At 52.1% G+C, this 21,197-nt stretch overlaps 3 protein-coding genes and 1 long non-coding RNA gene across 4 annotated transcripts in view; 3 read left to right on the top strand and 1 right to left on the bottom strand.

Annotated features, from left to right (window-relative positions):
* LOC147645325 (uncharacterized) overlaps positions 1–21,197 on the bottom strand; it is a 141,538-nt gene that overhangs the window by 65,805 nt on the left and 54,536 nt on the right. The gene's annotated exons all lie outside the window — the stretch shown is intronic.
* The window catches only part of LOC111945726 (uncharacterized), a 555,958-nt gene continuing 543,727 nt past the window's right edge, over positions 8,967–21,197 (top strand). Inside the window, exon 1 of the mRNA XM_086874769.1 lies at positions 8,967–9,664. Coding sequence (XP_086730895.1) covers positions 8,982–9,664 — 683 coding nt within the window. The 5' untranslated portion in view covers positions 8,967–8,981. The remainder of the gene's footprint in view (positions 9,665–21,197) is intronic.
* On the top strand, positions 14,866–19,484 carry LOC147645330 (maestro heat-like repeat-containing protein family member 7). The gene is made up of 13 exons (XM_086874746.1): positions 14,866–15,174; positions 15,366–15,507; positions 15,846–15,910; positions 16,029–16,382; positions 16,567–16,715; positions 16,973–17,120; positions 17,329–17,519; positions 17,602–17,739; positions 18,022–18,136; positions 18,309–18,446; positions 18,679–18,855; positions 18,989–19,144; positions 19,305–19,484. Exons 2-13 carry the CDS (start codon positions 15,390–15,392, stop codon positions 19,482–19,484), a joined length of 1,929 nt encoding a protein of 642 aa, XP_086730872.1. The 5' UTR covers positions 14,866–15,174; positions 15,366–15,389.
* On the top strand, positions 19,790–21,086 carry LOC147645329 (uncharacterized). Its single transcript, XR_015282415.1, has 3 exons — positions 19,790–19,907; positions 20,188–20,244; positions 20,585–21,086. It is a non-coding gene; the product is annotated as an uncharacterized LOC147645329 (long non-coding RNA).

The raw sequence follows: 21,197 nt of genomic DNA, 5'->3' as shown, positions 1-21,197 counted from the left end.
ATTTTTCTTAGATTTTTGTGGGATATGTCGGGGATTTTTTGAGATGTTTCTGGAATTTGCAGGGTTTTGAGAAAATTTAGCTAATTGTGTGGTACTTTTTTCTGGAATGTTGTTGGATTTTGAGGAGACTTGAAGAATTTTGTGGGATTTTTCTTAGATGTTGTGTAAATGTGAGGCGATTTAGAGGGATGTCACTGGAATTTGGTGGGGTTTTGAGGAAATTTATGAAATTGTGTGGGATTTGTCTGCAGTTCGGTGGGGTTTTTCTTGAATTTGGTAGGATATTGAAAAGATTTTGTGGGAGTTTTGTGGAATTTTGAGGAGACATGAAGAATTTTGAGGTATTTTCTTAGATTTTGTGGAAATGTGTAGGGATTTGGTGGGATGTGATTGGAATTTGTTGGGGTTTTGAGAAGATTTTTGAAATTTTGTGTGATTTTGTGGAATGGTGTGGGATTTTTCTTAGATTATTGTGGGATATTCAGGGGATTTTTTGAGATGTTTCTGGAATTTGGCAGGGTTTTCAGAAAATTTATGTAATTGTGTGGTATTTTTTTCTGGAATGTTGTTGGATTTTGAGGAGACTTGAAGAATTTTGAGGTATTTTCTCAGATTTTGTGGAAATGCATGGGGATTTGGTGGGATGTTTCTGGAATTTGGTGGGGTTTTGAGAAGAATTCTGCAATTTTGTGGGATTTTGTGGGGACTTGAAGAATTTTGTGGTATTTTTCATAGATGTTGTGGAAATTTGTGGCGATTTGGTGGGATGTGGCAGGAACTTTGTGGGATATTTTTTCAATGTTCTGGAATTTTGTGGGATTTTGAGGAGAATTGAAGAATTTGTGGGATTTTTCATACATGTTGTGGAAATTTGTGGCGATTTGGTGGAATGTGACAGTGTCATGGAGTTACTTTACTTTTAAGGGAGTTGGAGTTGCTGGGAAGTGCTTGGAGTCTTTTCTCCTGACCAATTATTTGTCATTGCTGGGAATTGACAGCAGTTTAGGCCATTGAAAAGTGGGATCAACTTGTGAACCCTACTTTAAAATGTAAAAGCAGAGCTCTCTGGGCTCTCTTTGTTTTCTGGCTGTGAAGGGTGGCGGAGCTCCAGGCCTCCCGTCCCTGCCCAGGCCATGCGGCCGGGCGGGGATGGGGCCGGGCCTGCCCCGTCTCCCGGCCGGGAGATGGGGGGGCCTGGGGAAGGTTTTTCTCGGGCCCGGGCGGAGCCGATCTCTGGCTCGGCTGCAGGTTTTGCTGTAACTAATTCACTAGAAACTGCCCAGTGAAGAAAGAGAGAGGCCCTGGACTTGCAGCGGGTTGGAGCAGCGACCACACGCTCTAGAGCAGCCATGAAGAACTTTCTATCACAGACGGCTCCAGCTCCTGTTCGGCAGAGATCCCCAAACCATCTACAAAAGCCTGGGCAAGATGTTAACTCTTTCATTACCCAGATGAGACTTGCGGATTAATCTTTTTATCCAGAGAGAGAGAGAGAGAGAGATCAACATGAAAAGAGACTTTATAAACTACCAGTGACAAGAAAGAAAAGAAGCTTCAGGAAAGGTAGAGAATTAAGAAGATGCTTTAATTAAGCTGAAATATCTCCCTGTTAAAACTATGGAGATGGACAATGAAGTCCTGAAAAGAACTCCTTTAATTCATGATATAGGATCTAGAGAGGAATAGTGTTCAAAGTGTAAATTTGAGTAAAGAGTAATTATAGTATAGTGAAGTGCTGGGAGATTAAAAGCCTTGAGAGGCAATGAAAAAACTGTTGAGAGATTTGAAGCCTTGAGAGGCAATGAGAAAACTGTTTTCTGGTGAAGCTCACAGAAACAGATGAAGAAGACTTTTTTTTTTTTTTTGCCTTTGAATAACTTATCCTTAAAAATGCTATCTCTAGACGCATGGCCCATACACACTTCAGAGTGATGTGAAAATGGGAGGAGTGAACTCTAATAATAGCAGCTCTAGACAGCTAACATTAGGGCAATAGAAAACTATAACAAAAATAGTTTTCTTGTGAGAAACTCCATAAATTAACAGGAAGAAACTTCTGTTTCTCTATAAAGACGGGTGAAAAGACTAGCAAGAATTGGGACTGTTTTAACTATCAGAGTTCCAGAGTTTTTGTCTCTGTTGTCATGTGAACAAGGGAATAGTGGGTAGATAAGGGATGGAAAGGTTTTTCTGGAAGTTTATTCTGGTGTTCTTATTATTGTAGTTTGTCAATAAACTTTTTTTTTTATTCCCTTTTAAGTTGTATGCCTGTTTTGCTCTTGTTCTAATCCATATCTCACAGCAAGAAGTAAGTAATTTTCTTAGTTATTGGTTTAAAACCACGACACATACCTGGCATGGGGTCCCCATCTCCATCACCAGCAGATTCCCCAAAACAACCTTGGGACCCCCAATTTCATCCCCGGGATCGCCCAAATTCCCCCATCAGGGTTCCTGTAAACCCCCTTGAGAACCCCCCAAATACCACCGTGGCCCTAAAAACACCCAGAACTTCCGAAAACCCCCCAGGAAACCCTCACAAAGGTTTATACCCAGCATGAGGACCCCATCGCCTTCATCGGCATCACCCAGGTACCCCCAACCCCTCCCGGGACCCCCAACCCCTCCCGGGCTCCACTGCCGGAACCAACGGGAGCGGTGTTGCCCTTTTAAGAGGAGTTACAGTGGGACCCGACAACACCGGGGGCCCTTAAAGCGGCCATGGTAGAGAGAACCCCCAAAATCCACCCTGGGGGACAAAACATCCCCTACAGGGGCTTGGGGTGGGGACACCCCTAAAAATGTCACTTAAAGCCGTCATGATCCCCCCTCAAAAGGGGCTTGTGGGGCTGCGGCCGCACAAACTCCCTAAAATGGGGAGGAAAAAACACCCCTGTAGTGGTGGGATCCCCCCCAGAAAACCTGAAAAAGAGAAAAACTCCTCTTGAGAGGGGCCTGAAGACCCTGAAAGGCCCTGGAAGAGGGACAAGATCCCCTCCTGTGCTGGGGCCTCCCCGAGCCGGGAACTCTCCCGTTCCTGCACTCGGGGGAGCCCCGAACGACGGCGGCTCCTGGGCTGAGCCCCCCTCAGCCGGGGCTGCGGGGGGAACTGGGGGGGCTGGGACGGGGCTTGGGGCTCCTGGGGTGAACTGGGGGACCCTCAGTGCTCCCACCTCCCCCTGTTCCCCTGTCCCGCCCCGTTCCCATTGTTCCCCCAAAGCTCCGCTGCCCCCAGCTCGGTTTGGGGGGGACCCAGCCCTTTCCCATCGTGTCCCGGCCCGGCCCCGCTCACCCGAGGGCTCCGAACCGCGCCCAGGGACAGAGGAGGGACAGAGGAGGAGGAAGAGGAGGGACAGAGGAGGAGGAAGAGGAGGGACAGAGCAGGAGGAAGAGGAGGAGCAGGAGGAGGAAGAGCTGGAGCAGGCAGAGGAGGCTCCACCTGCGCTCCCCGCTCTCTGCATCTGCAGCTCCTTCGGGACCATCGCCCCCCATCCCGCAGGTGCCCGGGGAGGGGGAGCTCGCCCCAAATACCCCGGGGCTCCCTGGCTTTGGGGTTTTTGGGGGGGATGTTTGGGGATGGCAGGGCTCCAGAGCCGAGCCGCAGATGCCCCTCGGGGGCACCCCGGGGATCCCCGGGAGGTGTTTTTGGGGGGTCCCGGTGGCGGTGGCGGCAGAGCCCCGGCAAAGGGGCCGGGGGGATGCGGGTCCGGCATGGCCGGGAAAGGGGTTCGGGGCTCCCGGTGCCGGCAGTGGCTGCTCCCAGCATTGCCCAGTTGCTCCCCCCGTGTGGCTCCAGTTTCCTGTGCACCCCACGATAAGCCAAATCACTCCCAGTCATTCCCTATTAGAGTACAATTTGTCTCCATTTTATCCCATTTTTCCACATTTTTTTCCAATTTTCCCCATTTTTATCCCATTTTTGCTCTATTTTCCTAATTTTTATCCTATTTTCATATAGTTTTCGTCATTTTTATCCTATTTTTTATTTTTCACCAACTTTTCCCTCATTTTTTTCCTTTCTCCTCCATTTCTGCCTTTTTTATCTCATTTTTCCTCAGTTTTCTCCATTTTTTCCTGATTTTTTTCCTATTTTTCCTCCATTATTCAATTATTTCCCCAGGTTTCCCTATTTTCCCCCCAATTTTTTCCCATTTTTTATCTATTTTTTTCCCCATTTCCCCATTTTATGCTATTTTGCTCTATTTTTCCCCAGTTTTTTTCCCATGTTCTCTCTTATTTTCCCTATTTTCTTCCATTTTTCTCCCATTTTTGCCTCATTTTTACCATTTTTGTTCCCATTTTTACCCCAGTTTTCCCCATTATTTTCCCCATTTTTATCCTGGTTTTATCTCATTTTTCCACAATTTTATCCCAATTTTCTTCCATTTCTTTCTCCCATTTTTCTCTATTTTTATCCCATTTTTTCCCTATTATTTTCCCATTTTGGCTCCAATTTCCCCCATTTTTGCTCCATTTCCATCCTATTTTTCCCTATTTCCCCCTAATCTTCCCCATTTAATTATTTCAAAAAATTAATATTTTGGGGGAGAAAAATAGAAATTTTGGTGGGAAAAAAGGGTGCTTTGGGGGCAAAACTCGATGAATTTGTATCACAGCTTTCCCATGATTTTTCCATGATTTCTAGCTAGAAGGAGGAGTGGGATTCATCCGAACATTCTGGAAGCTGGAATAGGACCAGGCCATCAACCTTCCCAAAAATCTGGACCAGCTCATCCGCAATTCCACCTTTCCCCACTCCCCGGATTCCCAGGTCTGGAAATTCTTCTACAACCTCCCAGGTAGGCAATTCCCAAAATTCCATGGAAAAATGGGATAGGGGGAATTTCATCCTGTTTTTTTCCTTATTTCCCCCAATATTTTTCTCTCTTTTTTGTGTTTTCTTATTTTTTCCTGATTTTTCCCTCATTTTTTCCTGAATTTTTCCCAGTTTTTTCACCATTTTTTCCCTGATTTTTCCGTTTTTCCTGATTTTTTGCTCTTCTTTTCATAAAATTTTTTGTATTTTTCCCAACTTTTTCTCCAATTTTTCCATAATTTTTCTAGTTTTTCCCATTTTTTTCCTGATTTTTTCTCCTGTATTCCCCATTTTCTTTTCCTGATTTTCCCACAATTTTTTAAATTTTTTTTTCTGATTTTTTTTTCCTGATTTTTTCCAGGTTTTATTCCCTTTTTCTTTTCCTGATTTTTTCCTCATTTTTCACAATTTTTTCCAAATATTTTTCAAATTTTTTTTCCTGATTTTTCCCTCTGATTTGTCCCAATATTTCCCCTTTTTTTCCTAATTTTTCCTGTTTTTTTCCTGTTTGTTTCCTTGATATTTCCTGGTTTTTTCCCAATTTTTTTCCCATTTTTCCAAAGTTTTTTTCCTCACTTTCTTTTTTTCATTTTTCCTTTATTTTTTTCCTTGATTTATCCCATTTTTTTCCCAGTCTTCTTCCTCTTTCTTTTTCTCATTTTTCCCTGTTTTTTCCCAATTTTTCCTAAATTTTTTTCTTGATTTTCCCTCATTTTTTCTGACTTTTCCCTCTTCGCAATTTATTCCGGGTTGTTCCCCATTTTTTTTCACAATTTGTCCCTGATTTTTCCCTGTATTTCCTATTTTTTTTACTGATTTTTCCTGATTTTTTTCCAGGTTTCTTTCCTCTCTTTTCTTTATTTGACCCAATTTTTTTCAATATTTTTCCTCATTTTCCCCTTTTTTTCCTGATTTTTCCTGATTTTTTTTCATAATATTTTCATTATTTTTTTATTTTCCTGATTTTTTTTCCAATTTTTCCCCTTTTTTTTTCCAAACTTTTCCTTGATTTTTGTGTCTCTTCCTGTTTTAATCCCATTTTTTTCCAGATTTTTCCCTTATCCTTTCCCTAATTTTTCCGGTTTTCCTCAATTCTTCCCTGATTTTTTTTCATTATTTTTTTTCTGATTTTTCCAGATTTTTTTATCCTTTTCCGGTTTGTTTCCCTGATTTTCCCGTGATTTTCCTTTTTTTCCACATTTTTTCTCTGATTTTTTCCCAATTATTTCCCAGATTTTTTTGCAATTTTTTCTCTCAACTATTTTTGGTTTTTCCTTCATTTTTACACTATTTTTCCCAATTTTTTCCTCATTTTTCCCAGGGTCTTTTTGGCTTTTTTTTCCTGATATTTTCCCTGATTTCTCACAATTTTACACAATTTTTTTCATGTATTTCCCATTTTTTCCTGATTCTTCTCTTTTCCTTTCCCAATTCGTTTCTAGCTTTTTCCCAATTTCTTCTCAAATTTTCCTAGTTTTTACTTGATTTTTCCTGGGATTTTTCCTATTTCATTCCAGATTTTATTCCTCTTTCTTTTCTGGTTGTTTCCCAATTTTTCCAAGTTCTTTCCCAGTTTTTTTTTCTGATTTCCCCAATATTCTTTCCAATTTTCCCTGGTTTTTCATGATTTTCCTTCTTTTCCTCTTTTTTCCTGATTTTTTCCCCATTTTTTCTGATTTTTCCCAGATTTTTTTCCATTTTCTTTTTCTGACTTTTTTCCCCATTTTTTTCCCATCTTTTCCTTGAGTTTTCTCTTTTTTTCCCCCCAAATTTTTCCTGGTTTTTCCCAAATTTTTTCAAATTTTCCCATTTTTCCCAAATTTTTTCCCAATTTTTTCCTGATTTTTTCCCTGATGTTTATGAATTTCACCCTGATATTTTTCTGGTTATTTCCCTGATTTTTCCCTTACATTTTCCTTGAATTTATCCTTGTTTTTTTCCCATTTTTTTCCCAATTTTCCAGCTTCTTGCACACTCCCAGTCTGATCCCAGTAACTCCCAGTCTGATCCCAGTCACTCCCAGTCTAATCCCAGTCACTCCCAGTATGAGGCCAGTGGCCCCCAGTTGCTCCCTGGCAGTGCCAGTGTGACCCCAGTAGCCTCCAGTGTGATCCCTGGGACTCCCTGTCTCTCCCAGTATATCCCAGTCAGCCCCAGCACGCTCCCAGTCATTCCCAGCTCCTCCCAGTTGCTCTCAGCATGATCCCAGTTGTTCCCAGCCACTCCCAGTCAATCCCAGTATGATTCCAGTCACCCTCAGTGGCATCCCAGTCTCAGCCAGCAGGGACCCAGCTGCTCCCACTGTGATCCCAGTATGATCCCAGTTGAGTGTGATCCCAGAATAGTTGTAATTCTTCCCAGTTCCTACCAGTGTGATCCCAGTTGTCCCTGGAATAGTCCCAGTCCATCTCAGCATGGTCCCACTCACTCCCAGTTTCTCCCACTGTGGTTCCAGCTGTTCCCAGTGTGGTCACAGACACTCCCAGTATATCCCAGTTGCCCTCAGCGTGCTTGTGCTCATTCCCAGTCATTCCCAGTTGCCCCAGTAAGGTTCCAGTTACCCCAGTCCAAACCAGTCCCTGCCAGTGCTGTCACCCCTGGGATCCCCCAGCCCTCTCTGTGTTCCCCCCTCCCACATCTCCCCAGAGGAGCCCCAAGGGCTGGCAGTCCCCAGCCAGGGTCCCCAGCCAGCCCCAGGTTGGATCTGCAGCCCCCAATTTTCCCAGTTTCCCTCTCCTTTTCCCCGGGCCGGGTTCCCCCCGTCCCCAGCGGGTGGGAGCAGCGGAGAGCCCCGCGCTGCCCATCCCGACCTGTCCCGGCTCCATCCCCGCTCCTGCCGTGGGCTGTGAGGGGTTTGGGAACGGGGCACCGAGGGTGTCGCTGCTCCTGGGGGAGGAGGAGGAGGGATGGAAGCGGAGAGATGAAGGAGAGAGAGAAGGGATGGAAGTAGGAGAAGGAGCTGGCGTTAGGGAGGAAGAGGAGTACAAAGGATGGAAGGGGAGGAGAGGGAGGAAGAGGAAGGACAAAGGAGTATCAGGGAAAGGAGAAGGAACCACGAGGGCTAGCACTCCCTGAATTCACAGCCCCTCACCCATGGGATCATCATCCCCCATCCCACAGGTGCCCCAAGACAGGGAGCTCAGTCCAGATATCCTGGGGCATCCCTGGGTTGGGATTGGGGGGGGGGCGGGGGGGGAGTATTCAAGTGTTAAGGACTGCAAAGCTCAGTGGAAAATGCCCGTTGTGGAGACACTGGGGTTCCCAGCATCTGTTAGTGAGAAGATGGAAAAGGTGAGAACTTTTCAGATTCCTGGCACTCCCAGCAGCCTGAGGAGGGCAGGGATCGAGTAGACAGAGGACCCCCAGTACATGCGTGACCCCCAGCAGCTGGGACAGGGGGGAACCCCTGAACAGCAAAGGGGAGAGACCAGAGATGGGGAACTCCTGGGAGGCATTTTAGGGGATGAATCTTGGTGTTTGGGAGGTTTTTATGGATAGCTTGTGATTTCTAGAGATGGACTTGGCAGGAGGAACCCCCTATTCCAATGTGCTCGTGAATTGTATTTCTCCTCAAACATGGATTTCTCATTCCCAGACTGTTGGCCCAAGGGAGGAAGAGGCTGTGAGGAAGAGGAAGATCTCCCAGGACACCCAGGCAGGTGAGGAGGAAGTCAGTGCCCCTTTCCCCCTCTCTCCTGCTCCATCTCCCAGCCCAGCCTGGCCCCCGGCTGCAGGACAACCCCGCTGCCGACGCCGTCCTGCCGGGGACGCACTGGGGGGATCTCCTTCCCCTTCCCTCTGGCACGGAGGCAAATCCCATCCTCTCCTTGTCCTTCCTCCCCCAGACAAGGAGCTGAGGATGGAGACCAGGGAGGACAAATCCCCACAGCAGAACCTCGTGGAAGAGGCCGTTTTGAGCAGCTCCACAGTGCAGGAATCCAACAGGGAGGAAAATCCCAGGAGATCCCGCAGGAGGAGGGGCTCCAAACCCATCCCAGGGTGCTCTGAAAAGGAAAGACCCACCCTGTGCCGGGAAGGCGGCCGGAGATCCAGCCGGGGCTCTGAGCTGGTGGTCCATGAGCAGCTTCAGGATGGGGAGAAGCCCTACAAGTGCTTGGAGTGTGGGAAGAGCTTCAGACAGAGCAACAAACTGATCTGCCACCGGATGATCCACACTGGGGAATGGCCCTACAAGTGTGGGGAATGTGGGAAGGGCTTCTACTGCAGCTCCCACCTCCTCATCCACCAGCGCATCCACACTGGGGAGAGGCCCTACGAGTGTCCCGAGTGTGGGAAGAGGTTTCAGAGCAGCTCCATTCTCATCCAGCACCAGCGGATTCACACGGATGAGAGGCCCTTCCGCTGCCCTGACTGTGGGGAGGGCTTCAAGCGAAACTCCCACCTCATCAGGCACCGGCGCATCCACACTGGGGAGAGGCCCTATGAGTGTGGGGAATGTGGGAAGAGCTTCAGCCAGAGCTCCAGCTTGATCAGCCACCAGAGAACCCACACTGGGGAACGTCCCCATGAGTGTGAGGAATGTGGGATGACCTTCAGCCAGAGGTCCCAGCTGACCATCCACCAGATGATCCACACTGGGGAGAGGCCCTATGAGTGTCTCCAGTGTGGGAAGAGGTTTCAGACCAGCTCCAGCCTCCTCCAGCACCAGCTGATTCACACAGATGAGAGGCCCTTCCGCTGCCATGACTGCAGGAAGGGCTTCAAGGACAACTCCAATCTCATCAGGCACCAGCGCATCCACACTGGGGAGAGGCCCTATGAGTGTCCCCAGTGTGGGAAGAGCTTCACCCAGAGCTCTAACTTGACCCAACACCAACGGAGGCACCGGTAAGGGAAGCCCTGCAAGTGCCCCAAGTGCAGGAAGGTGTCCATGTGCTGCTCGAGCTCCATCCCCTATCAGAGGACCCATGTTGGGCAGAGCCCTGATGACCCACGTTCCCAGTGATCTGTGTTGGGAAGACACTGGGCTGGTGGTCATTTTGATTTGGCCCTAATTTTCTTTTGATTCATCTTCATCCCTTTAAAACAGACAAAATTGGGGTAAAAGTCTACAGATTCATCAAAGGCATCTAAAACATCTCTTTTACTAGTGCTTGAAGGGAATCTGGTATTCAGGGAGGTAATGGGGAGGGTTTTGGGGGTATTTGGTTTATTTGTCTCCATCTCTTGGCACTCAAGGAGATGAGCGAGTTCTATCTGTCACCTCAAAACCACTCAGTGCCATTGAAATCTACTCAATCCCACCCAAAATGACTGGATTCCGCAGCCCCTCAGGGTGTGTTGCCTTAAATTTTAGCTTTCATATTTTTCAAATTCTGCACTGCCTAGGTTTGTAGTTTTGAACTTCCTATTAAGTGCTAGTGAGCTCCCTTCACAGAGTAGGTAGACAAAACAATTCCTTTTCTAGCTTGATACCAAGGACAATCATTATAAGTTCCATGCCCAAAAGCATGAACAAGGGTGGACTGAAGAGAGAAAACAAGGATGGGACTTCCTCATCTGAAGCTGTAATTGGACAATGAATCCAAATATGCAGATGGACCTAAACTTCTAAAAATGTGAGACCTCATGATCACTTGTCCATTCCTGTGACCATTTCTGGTCCATCTTGGGTGTAGCCCTGTCCAGGTTCTTGTACGGCCCAAGGTGTATCCTCTAAGGCCTTTTAATAAACTTTATTCTTAACTCTGTCCAGCCCCTGTTCTAGGTCAGCCTTCTGAAGGCATCAGGTGGAATGGGGTTGGAAGGGGATTGGGTGAAGTGGGATGCAGATCAGGAGGGGTGAGATGGGCATTGGATGGGGCAGGATGGGTGGGATAGAATTTGGGAGGTGTGAAATGGGGGAAATAGGGCTTGGGAAGGGGGTCTTGATGTCCAGCAGGGATGGGATGGGTTGGGGTTTGGATTGGGGAGGTGGGGTGGGGTCTGCAATGAGACAGCCAAATTTTAGGGATGATGAAGGGAGGGGGAGCCCATTATTGAATGAGGTTTTGGATATTCAACGTTCCTGAAGAGATTTTGGGGTATCTCACATTTCTGAGGCGCTTTTGGGGCACTCTCCAGCTCTTGGGGGTTCCTGAGAGCAGCTCCATGGAGCCCCATTGCCAGGGCTGGTTGCCATGGGCACGAGCTCAGAGCTGTAGCCAGAGTGCGTTGCCTTGGTGCTGGAGAGCAGAGAAATGATGAATGGCCCCAGACACCTCCAGTGTGCATTTGGTGTCAAGGTGAAAAATGAGGGTGGAACCACTATGCTTTGAAATGATTTATTGCGCAAGTAGCTCGATAAGATATCAGTCTCAAGGCGTGAGATTTATAGAGGAGCAACAAGTCAGCCATAGCTTGTGGAAGTCAGAGTTTCTTCTCCCCACAGCAATATATAACATTTTGGTCCAATAGGCTAATGGAAAACCTCTCAGACTATTCACTGAGTCCTCATAGAGGTGCAGCAAACATAGTTTATTTCTATCTTTAGCACACTTTTATAGGGTCCAACAGGGTTCACAGGGCTTAACAGGCTACAACTGGTTAACACATATTGTTTACATTCTTTTCCACGTACAGAATGCCATTGTTTTTCTTTATTCTCGCTGTTCCAGGAGAGTTTCAAAGACACTGCTTTTAATATTGTTGCCTGAATTAAAAGCTGGGTTGTGCAGACAGGCTTTTACTAAAATATCATGCTTTCTCTATTAAAATGTTCCCTTACAGTAAATACAGGATATGTTATAATAAACAGAGTCCCAGGACCTTTCTTTTGCTGCCCAGGGTGTGTGGGGCATAGGGGAAGAGAGGGAAAAGGGGGCTTGTGCTCAGCAACCTGTCAGGGCATGCAGTGGTGCAGGGAAATGGCCAGAAACCCTTGGCCTTTGGTGGTTTTGCTGAAGGCACAAGCCCTGTCCCAGCCAGGAAGCGCCATCTGTGTCCTTGTGCCCGTGTGGTGCTGGCTGGGTTGCTGAGGGCTCCCAGGTGCCTCTTGATCCAGCTCCTCTGGAGCTCCTGTGGGGCTGCGGCGCTGCTGCTGGGCCAGGCTGGGGGAGACCCTGAGGGGACGGGGTGCTGGGAGGCCATGCAGGGATGAGGGGCTGTGGAGGCCCTGATGGGACAAGGCAGTGGGAAAGCACAAGGGGGATGTGTGAGGGAGTGGGTGGCAGGAGGTTCCAAGGGGACAGGAGGCCCCTGAGGGGCTGGGGTGGTGGGAAGCCCTGAGGAATGAGGTATCAGAGGCCATAAGCAGCCTCTGGGCAGCCGCCTTTTTCCTGACACCCGGCTGCTCTGGTGCTTCCCCAAAATGTCTCCCAGGCCTGCAGCAGAAGCCCTCGAAGCTGGGACAGCACCTCTCCAGGAGGGTGGGGACAGCCCGAGGTGCCCAGGCTGGGCTGGCTGGGGACATGGAGGGCAGGGGGTGCTGCCAGGCCACGGCCACTGGGTGCCTGCGATAAGGGGCAGTGGGCAGAGGCAGGGCTGGCCGCCAGCCCGGGCCCTCGCGGCTGCCCAGGCCATGGTGCTGTGACCGAGGCCTCCCTGACACAGAGCTCGGGGCCCACAGAGCTGCTGCCACCATGGGGAGGGTGGCGATGTCTCCTCCAGCAGGGCTGCCCAGTGGCTGCTGCCCAAGCGGCTCTGGAGCCCACAGGAACAGCAGCAGAGTGTGCCCAGGAACAGCAGCAGAGTGTGCCCAGGAACAGCATCAGAGTGTGCCCAGGAACAGCAGCAGCCCCAACGTCGGCACCTGCGCGCTGAGGCGTCCGCAGCAGCCGGGTGCCAAACAGGGGGAGGCTGTGGGCACAGCTGCCTTTGGTTTGGCAAAAGGCATCAGCAGAATTGGCCACAATGGCTTTCTCTTCACTTGAAGCCTCACAGCAACGTGTGGCAGCTTCAGTTGCAGCTTGTGCCCCTGACTGACTTGGATGGCCGTGCCTGAGGGCGGGCTCGCCTTACACACTCCGGTGTCCCAAGGCAGCGGCATTGGCACCATTGTGAGAGAGAGAGACTCTGATGGGACTCAAGCCCTGCGCTGCAGCTGCCCTCCCTCTCTTCTGTCCAGGCACCTTAAAGACACATGAAATAAAATCCTGGACTTGCTTGGAACAAAAAGGAAGAAGCAGCAGGCACTGAAAAAAAGCAGGGATTTACACGGCTCAGTTTTGCTCTCCACTTGGGGAACCAAAGAATCCCGGAGCACTTTGTGTTGCAAAGTATCATAAACATCATCCAGTTCCAACCACCCTGCCATGGGCACAGGTGGTGTGCAGACACAACTGTCACTAGAACTGGAAGAACACTTCTCCATGTTGACCTTTTCTTCTCCTGGATTTCAAGCAAAGATGAAAAAATCATCTGGTGAATCACAGGTGAATATTGTAGCTCACAGAACTAGGAGTAGGAGTCTCCAGTGGCCCATGGTGTGTCCATTCAACCATTGTTAGATCGTCCAGTTGGACTCAGCCCGGTGCAGCCCGGGCACAGGCACCAGGCTGGTCCATTTCAGCATCCCAAAGTCTTTGTGGCTCCCTGTGCACCCATTGCTCCTGAATCTATTATTGAATTCCCAGTTACTGCTGTGCAGGACATGAGAACACAGGAATAGCTTGTTTGGCTCATTCTTGCATTTGCTGCTCCTGCCTAAAGTAATCATCAGGACTATATGCTGATGGAATGGGATCGCCGAACAGCAGGGACTTTGTCTGTAATGTCTAAAACTAAAACCTTGTCTGACTGTTCAGACACTCTAAAATCCAGGGTGAAAATGACAGCTTTGGTGTGTAAGAATCCTAGAAATTTTGACATGTGATTTTTCTAGTCAAGGATTTTAATGCCAATGAGGAAACTACAAAAATATTAAAACTTATTTTCATTGGAAACCCCTTTGAAATGGCATCAGGACACCTACAGGGGACAGAGTACGACAGTGGGGACAGTACTTGGCAGTTCATGGCTTCAGATGTGGGAGATAAATATTTTGCCCGGGTTCAACCTGAAGATCAAGTTTTCCCAGAGTTTTGATTGACTGGTCATTGCAGGTAAATTTAATAAATGCAAAAGTATGTAAAAGCACAATTTCTGGGGAATGTGCACTAGGGAGAAAATTGGGAGAAAACCTCGAAAACAGTCAGCAGGCTCTGGAAAAATTTTAAGAAGTTAAAATTAAAAATAGATGTAGCTCTGTGACTATTCAGGCAGGACTCTGTGTCTGGAGGAAATGTTTTCCTTGCATCAGCTGCAACACAGACAGACATGCAACAACTGGGGCCTTGAACATCAGAGACTGGGCTAATGTTTCTCCCAGAAGAACAGACAGAAAATCACACTGAAACATGACAGTACCTCTGTACAATCTAACCATCCTAGGAAACTCAGCAGTTGATGGTGGTTTTGTGCTACTGCAAACCCCTTCCATGAAAAACATCATTCCAGGAAGGAGCAACATCATCTGACAGATAGCAAGAGTGGCCAGCAGTAGCTCCAGGAGCTCCTGCCAACAGCCCCTGAAGGAAGGAGCCCAGCCCCCAATGCACGTGGGCTTTGGCTGCCCTCTGGCACAGAAACCCCCCAGGGGCACAGGTCTCTGGGGCAGGAGAAGGGCACCAGCACTGCCAGGGCTCGGCTGGGGTGGCAGGTCTGCCTCGGTGGGGACACTGCCACACCTGCTGATTTCAGTGCTGCCAGGCCCTGTGCAGATTCTGTGCAAGGCCCCGTGCCCTTCCTGCTGTGGCTGCGTCGGCAGCTCTGGGGGCTCCTTCTGCTGCCCTGAGCCTGCAGAGCAGGGCAGCGTTTGCTGATGGTTTGAGGCGTTCCTAAAGATCCTGTCGGGCTGTCTAAGACACTTTGGGCAACGATTCCTTCCAACCTGGGCCACTTTGGGGGGGATGGGGGCAGCCCAAGGGCAGGTGGCAGTGTGTGCAAGGGCCCTTTGTGACACATGGTCACCATGGGATGGAAATGGACAGGGTGTCAGAGGGCCCTTTGTGACATGTGGTGACATAGGAGCTGGCGGTGACAGGGCCATGCCACAGTGCCCAGTGCACGCGACGGGACAGGACGCGGCAGAGCGGTGCTGTGAGGAGCCCCCGCACAGCGCACTCGTTTGTGTCGGACCCGGAGCTTTTCCAAGTCTTTCCTTGTACAGGTGACCTCGTGGCAAGACTGCGGGCCTTGGTGGCCCGTGGCTTTCCCGAGGCTTTTCTTTTGCAGGTGCCTGCGGGGCAAGACTGCGGGACTTGCTGGCCCGTGGCCTTCCCAAGACTTTTCTTTTGCAGGTGCCTTCAAGGCCAGACTCCGGTACTTGGACCTGGACCTTTTCTGAGGCATCTCCCATCCTTCTGGCCTCTGTCCTCAAGGTGAGACTGTGGGACCTGGTGACCACAGTCATTTACGAGGAGTCTCCAGTCATTGTGGCAGGAGCCCTCGAGACCAGACTGCAGGACTTGCTGTCCTGTAGCCTTCCTGGGGCTTCTCTCTCGCAGGTGCCTTCAAGGCACAACTGCAGGACTTGTTGACTCAGAGATTTCCCACGGCATCTCTCTTTAAGGTGCCTTCAAGGCAAGATTGTGTAATGGCGGGCATATTCCTCAGCGTCTTCAAAGTGTTCAGGGGGAAAAGAAAGACAGACCCTGGACCTGCCCCAGCACAACAGCTGGAAGAGCCAAAGAAGTTCCAGCCACTGCAGGATGGTGAGTGGCAAAACTGGGCCACAGGGCTGATGGCTGCAGTCAGCTGGGCCCTGCCCCATCCCATCCCATCCCATCCCATCCCATCCCATCCCATCCCATCCCATCCCATCCCGTCCCGTCCCGTCCCGTCCCGTCCCGTCCCGTCCCATCCCGTCCCGTCCCGTCCCATGTGGACATGCCGAAGGACAAGACAGAATAGGGGCTGGGGCTGACCCCTGGCAGTGGCCCTGCTCCATCCCCTGAGCCACCCCAGGGCTGTCCCTGCCTGGGGAGTGCAGGGCTGGGCTGTGTTCTCCGGCCTCTCCTGCAGCCCCTCAGCTCTGGCTGCTCTTTGCCAGATGCAGCCATGGACAGGACACAAGAGCAGGAGCCTGCCCGTGGCCGCTTCCGAAGAGCAGCGCAGGTACCTGCAGCCATCCCCACCTGGGCTGGGCCTGCTGGCACTGCTCAGCCCAGCAGTGGAGCTTGGAGCACTCCATGGAACATGCCTCTCTCCCCTGTCCTTTGTTCATTCTGCACAGAGGTTCCGCAAATTCCTGCGCATTCGTCGTAGGAGGAACACCACAGCAGCAACTGAGGGCGCAGCTGAGCCTGACTGCAGGCTGACCGAGCTCCAGGCAGAGCCTGATGTCAGCCCGGATTCAGCTGAGCACTCACAAGAGTCTGACGCTGCAGTGGAGTTTGACAGGGCAAAGGCTGACATGGCAGGGACTGAGGGCATTCAAAATGATGACACCGGAGGGACTCAGGGCATCGCAAAGGCCAACAGGACACCCACTCCCACTATAAGCCAAGAGCTCATATGGGATTATTTCAAGGACCCTCGTGTTTCTTCTGACGTTGTTGAGAAGAGAGCTGCTTCTTCTGAGCAGCAGGTACCCAGTCAGGTACTGGAACTGGAGGTCTCCCACGATCCTGTGCCCCCTCACGCCACATCCACAGGGCCCCCTCAGCCTTTGAGGCCAGCAGAGCATGACAGGAAGGGAAGCACTTCTTGGGGGAAGCTGGGGAAGTTGCTGCCTTGGACAGCACTCCATGTCTTCCCCATGCCTCCTCCAGGTGCCAGCTACTGTGAGGAACATTCACCAGAGTCTGGTGTCCCATGTCACTGTGGATGTCAGGCAGCAAATTGACATTATAAGGCTGGCTGAAGAACACCCTGCTGATGTGGTGCTGACCCTCCTGCACTGTGCCCCATCGTGTGACAGGTATGGGGCCCACGTGCCTTGAGAGCTCAGGGCTCACCGGCCTTTAGGGCCCATGGCCCTGCACAGCCTGTCCAATGGGCTCTGCCCAACAGGCAGAGAGGTCCAGGAGCCTCGGGCCCCTCTGTTTCCTGAGGCTGCTGCCAGTGCTCCCTCCCTGCCCCTCAGGGCACCAGGGCTCTGTCACCTGGGTCCCCACAGCTACACAGGGCATGGCTCTGTGACTGAGACACCCCTGACACAGAGCTCTGATCCCACAGAGCTGCTGCCATGATGTGGCAAACCATAGGCTCGTCGGGACCAACAGTAGAGAAAGTGCTGCCAACACTGCTCTGTGTGATGGAGAACTGGCCCCTTTGCAGCACCTGCACCTCTGATGGAGACAACAAGGACGTTTTTCCCTTGAGTGTGAGTTTATGGACATGGCCTTTGATCACCTGGAGCTTGCTTCCCCAGGAGCTCTCTGTCTTCTCCCTGCCTAAGGCGCTGGGCTGAAACCTGGGCTAGGGGCAGGCTCAGGGGGCACCAGGCCTGCTGCTCCCCCTGTGTCTCCCCTCAGGCCCTGTCCCATGGACACCTCGGCACTGAGCACTGCCTTGGTGTGCTTCTTTTGCAGGCAACTCTGGTGCTCTGGGTGATTGTCCAGATGCCACAGTGCCACGAGGCGATGATGCTTCATTCCGCCCGTCTGTTTGTGGCTCTGCTGTTCCATGTTGTCATCACCACCCAGCAGATGCCACCAGTGGAAGTTGACAGCTTCTGGAAAACATGCCGGGAGCAACACCGCCTTCCCAGCAACCCCAACAGGTGCCAGTCCTCCTGTCCTTCCCATGCCCTTGTGGCTGACACCAGTGCACCCAGTGTGACCTGGGCTTTGCTCTGCACACAGGTTTGCAGTGCAGGCCATGAAATCTCTGCTCTGCCGACTGCGGTGTGAGAGTGTGGTCATGGAAATGGGACGCAAGCGTGGCTGGGACACGCTGCTCTGTGCTGACACCCAGCACTATGCCGTGGGTCTGCTGGCCAGGTGAGCCTCACTTCTCCCAACTGCCTCTGAAATCTGTGCCCTGTGCCTGGGGTGTCTCACACAGTCCCTGTGGTCCTGGCCAGAGGGCCTCGTCACTGAGGGATGGCTAAGCAGACTGGAAAAGGCTGAGAGGAGGGTGCCCAAAAGGAGCCACTTCCCAAAGCACCCATGGTCCCTCCAGGGATTCTGGGGAAAGGCCAGATCTCTGTGATTCTTTCCTGGGAGAGGTTTGTCCCCCCACCCCCCCACCATCAGGGTCTTGGTGCTGTTTTCCCCTGACAGGGAGATGCTCCGTGGCTTGATCCCCTTCTGTTCCCATATTGCACTCGACCTGCTCAAGTCACTCAGAAGGGAGGAGCCATGCTGTGATCTGTCCTTCCTGGCATTCCTTGTGGAGGTGAGCCCGATGGCCAGCACTACCTCACTGAGCTGCCTGCCAGCCCTGTCCCCTTGCATAGCCACAGCTGCCTGGGACGGTGCCCGTGCCCTGTGCTGCTGCCTGGGCCCAGCCCTGCCCAGTTCCGGGCTCCTGCCGGCCGGCTCCCCTGTCACTGCCCTGTGCCTTTCAGGTCCTCGAGTGCTTGGACTTGACTAAACACGGTGACAGTGTCCTTGAGATCGCATCAAGGCACCTGCAGAGCGAGTGCAGACAGAGGCGTCGCCTGGCGCTCAGAGGCCTCGTGGTGCTCAGCAGGGAACCCTCGATGGTGAGGACAGGGCAGCAGCTGAAGCTGTGCTGGGGAAAGCAGCTCCTTGGGCTGGCTGGGCTTCAGGAGCTGAGGCAGCTGCTCCCAGCTCTCCTGCCTCACCTGCCTGAGTGCTTTGGGACAGGCCTTTGGCCTCTGGGCCTGGCAGCAGCAGGGTGGGGTTGCAGTGCCAGGGCGGTCTTGGCACTGCAGCCGTTCAGGGCTTCCCAGCACTGCCTTGTGTTCCACACAGGCCATAAGAATGTGCAGCCTGTCTCGAAGCCTTCAGGAGCTGCTGGGTGATGCAGATGGAGATGTAGTTGGCATGGCCCTCCGTGTGTTCATCAGTATTCTCAAGAATAAAGACATCATGATATGCAGCACCACTGCCCCAAAGCTGGCTCAGGCACTCCTGCTGCTCTTTGACCATGTAAGGCTCTGTGCCCCCAGACACGGGCATTGGCTGCTGCCCAGAAACTTTGTATCTTACAGATTTCTGGGCCTTTGCCCAGGTGAGCCTGGGGGAATTGGTATTAAGGTCTTTTTCTCTTCTTTTCCTCCAGGACCACAGCCATGTACAGTTGCTCTCCCTTGATCTCTTCTTCAAGGCAATGGACTTGGTAGTGGATGAGGGAAAGAAGCCCCTGGAGAAGATTTTGAACCAGAGCCTGCTTCCACTCTTCATCCACTGCCATGATGAGAACCAGCATGTGGCGAAGGTCAGGTTTTGTGTGATGCTGGTGCATCCCTGGGGAGGGGCATCGGCTTCCACCTGTCCTGAAACCTCCCAGGCTGCGGCTTCCTCAGGGCCCTGTCACCCAGACAAGAGTCCTGTGCCCTGGGCTGCAGTGCCATCTCTGCATCTCTGCAGCTCTCCAGGCCTCTCGGGAAACGCTGCTTCGTGTTGTCGTGTTCCTCAAGAGGAGGAATCTGAAGCAGCTGATTAGGAAGGAGCAGCTATCAAAGTTTGCTGCGTGTCTGGTAAGGGCAGCCCGGATTAGCTCAAATTTGAGAAGCCCCCTGGTCCCGGTGCTCAGTGTGTGGGGCTGGCAGCTGTGACCCCTGCCCGGTGCTGCACCCAGGGGCACCAGCCTGTGCCCCACACGCTGCTCCCTTCCCTGGGCCGCACGGCTTCTTCTCCAGGCTCCCGTGGCCCCGAGCCGGGTGCCAATGGAGCCCCACACTGGGGCTGCGGGCAGGGGCGGCACCGCGGCTCCCCGGGCAGCAGCCGGCCCTCTGCCCCCTCCAGAGCCCGGCGCCAGCGGCTGCTGGCCGGGCCTCAGGGCTGGGCGGGCACGGGAGGCCGGGGCTGGCCGCAGGCAGTGCCCGGCCGAGGGGCAGAGCCCGCACCAACCCTTCCCTCCTGCCGCTCTCTGCAGCTGGCACAGGACAGGAACCGAGCGGCCGAGCAGCTGCGCCGGGCCCTGCCGTACCTGGACTGCCCACAGGAGCCCTTGCAAGAGGCGGCCATCAGGTTCATCGGTGAGCCACGAGCCCGGGCTCCCTCCCCGCCCCGCCGCAGCTCGGCCCCGGCCCCGGCTGCTGCCCCGGCAGCGGCACCCGGGCCCGGCGCCCTGGAGCCCCGGCTGCCCTCGGGGCTGCTGCTGCCGGCCTCTGGCAGCCGTGCCCTTGGGCTGAGTCAGGATGCGGCAAGGGCCCGGGCTGAGCCCTGCCGGGGCGGGAGGCCGTGTGGCCACAGGGCTGGCAGCGCCGTTGGCAGGGAGCTGTGCCGCTGGGGCCCTGACAGGCTCTGTGTTCCCAGGGATGGCCGGGCAGCACCTGAGGGGGCAGAAGAAAGAGCTGCAGGCCCTCATCGAGGGTGAGTGAGGGCAGCGGGCAGTGAGGGGCTGGCACTGGGGGATCTGAAATGCCCGTGCAGGGAGCTGTAATCCGTGCATGGCTTCAGAGGGCTTCTCTCTCTCTGTGGACACCTTGGTGATGTGGGAATATCACAGAGAGATTTCAGGGATGCAGGGCGAGAGATTTGGGTGGTGATGTAGTTGGGAGAGATTCGTATCCAATACCTTGCAGGTGGTCCTGTTGGCCCCTTAACTCCTGTGGCCACAGTAAGAGCAGGCTGGGATGGCCCTGGCAGGACATTCTCCTAGGATTGCCACAGATCTGGGCTCTGATCGTGGCTTTGTACCCCTCTCTTCCAGCACTTCAAGCCCTGAGGAGAGATGATAACCCTTCTCAGTCAAACACAGATCTTCGGGAGATATTCTCTAAAAGAGCTGCAGAGCTACGCTTGTCTGCTGGCTTAGGAGAACCAGTCTTCATTTAAGATGCCATGGAAGATGAGACTATGCTGAGACCAGAAGAGACCAGCTGGAGCTCCAGGCACAGCTGATGACTTGCACAGCTGAGCCTGTGGGAAGCTTGCATGGTTTCAGCCCTCTCCCCCTGCCTGTAGATAGCTCTGTCCCTGCAGCCCTCAGACACTGCCCATCCCTTCTTTTTCCCTCCACTTTCCCTCCCTTTTGATAGCTCCCTCCTTCCAGCCCTCAGACACTGCCCGTCCCTTCTTTTTCCCTCCACTCTCCATCCCTTTTGGTAGCTCCCTCCTTCCAGCCCCCAGACACTCCCCATCCCCTTTTTTGCCCCTCTGCTCATCCCTTTGCTTCGCATTTCGTCAATAAACAGTTTTCCTTTTTCACTTGACCTGCATCTGTGTGGAGCTGAAGGGTCACAAATCCAGAGCGCTGTGACACACAGGCCCCTCCTGCCGTTCTCTCCTGCGCCGTGTTTTGTGCAGAGACGCAGAGGAAGGAG

This window comes from Cyanistes caeruleus, unplaced genomic scaffold, assembly GCF_971803275.1.
Source record: "Cyanistes caeruleus unplaced genomic scaffold, bCyaCae1.hap1.1 HAP1_SUPER_30, whole genome shotgun sequence".
Taxonomy (NCBI): Eukaryota; Metazoa; Chordata; class Aves; order Passeriformes; family Paridae; genus Cyanistes; species Cyanistes caeruleus.
This window is presented reverse-complemented; position numbering and strand designations above follow the sequence as displayed.

Coding starts and splice junctions, on each gene's coding strand:
- LOC147645330 (XM_086874746.1), top strand. CDS start 15,390: ATGGCGGGCATATTCCTCAGCGTCTTCAAAGTGTTCAGGGGGAAAAGA. Junction 18,137..18,308: donor TCCTGGCATTCCTTGTGGAG/GTGAGCCCGATG, acceptor TGTGCCTTTCAG/GTCCTCGAGTGCTTGGACTT. Junction 18,447..18,678: donor TCAGCAGGGAACCCTCGATG/GTGAGGACAGGG, acceptor TGTTCCACACAG/GCCATAAGAATGTGCAGCCT.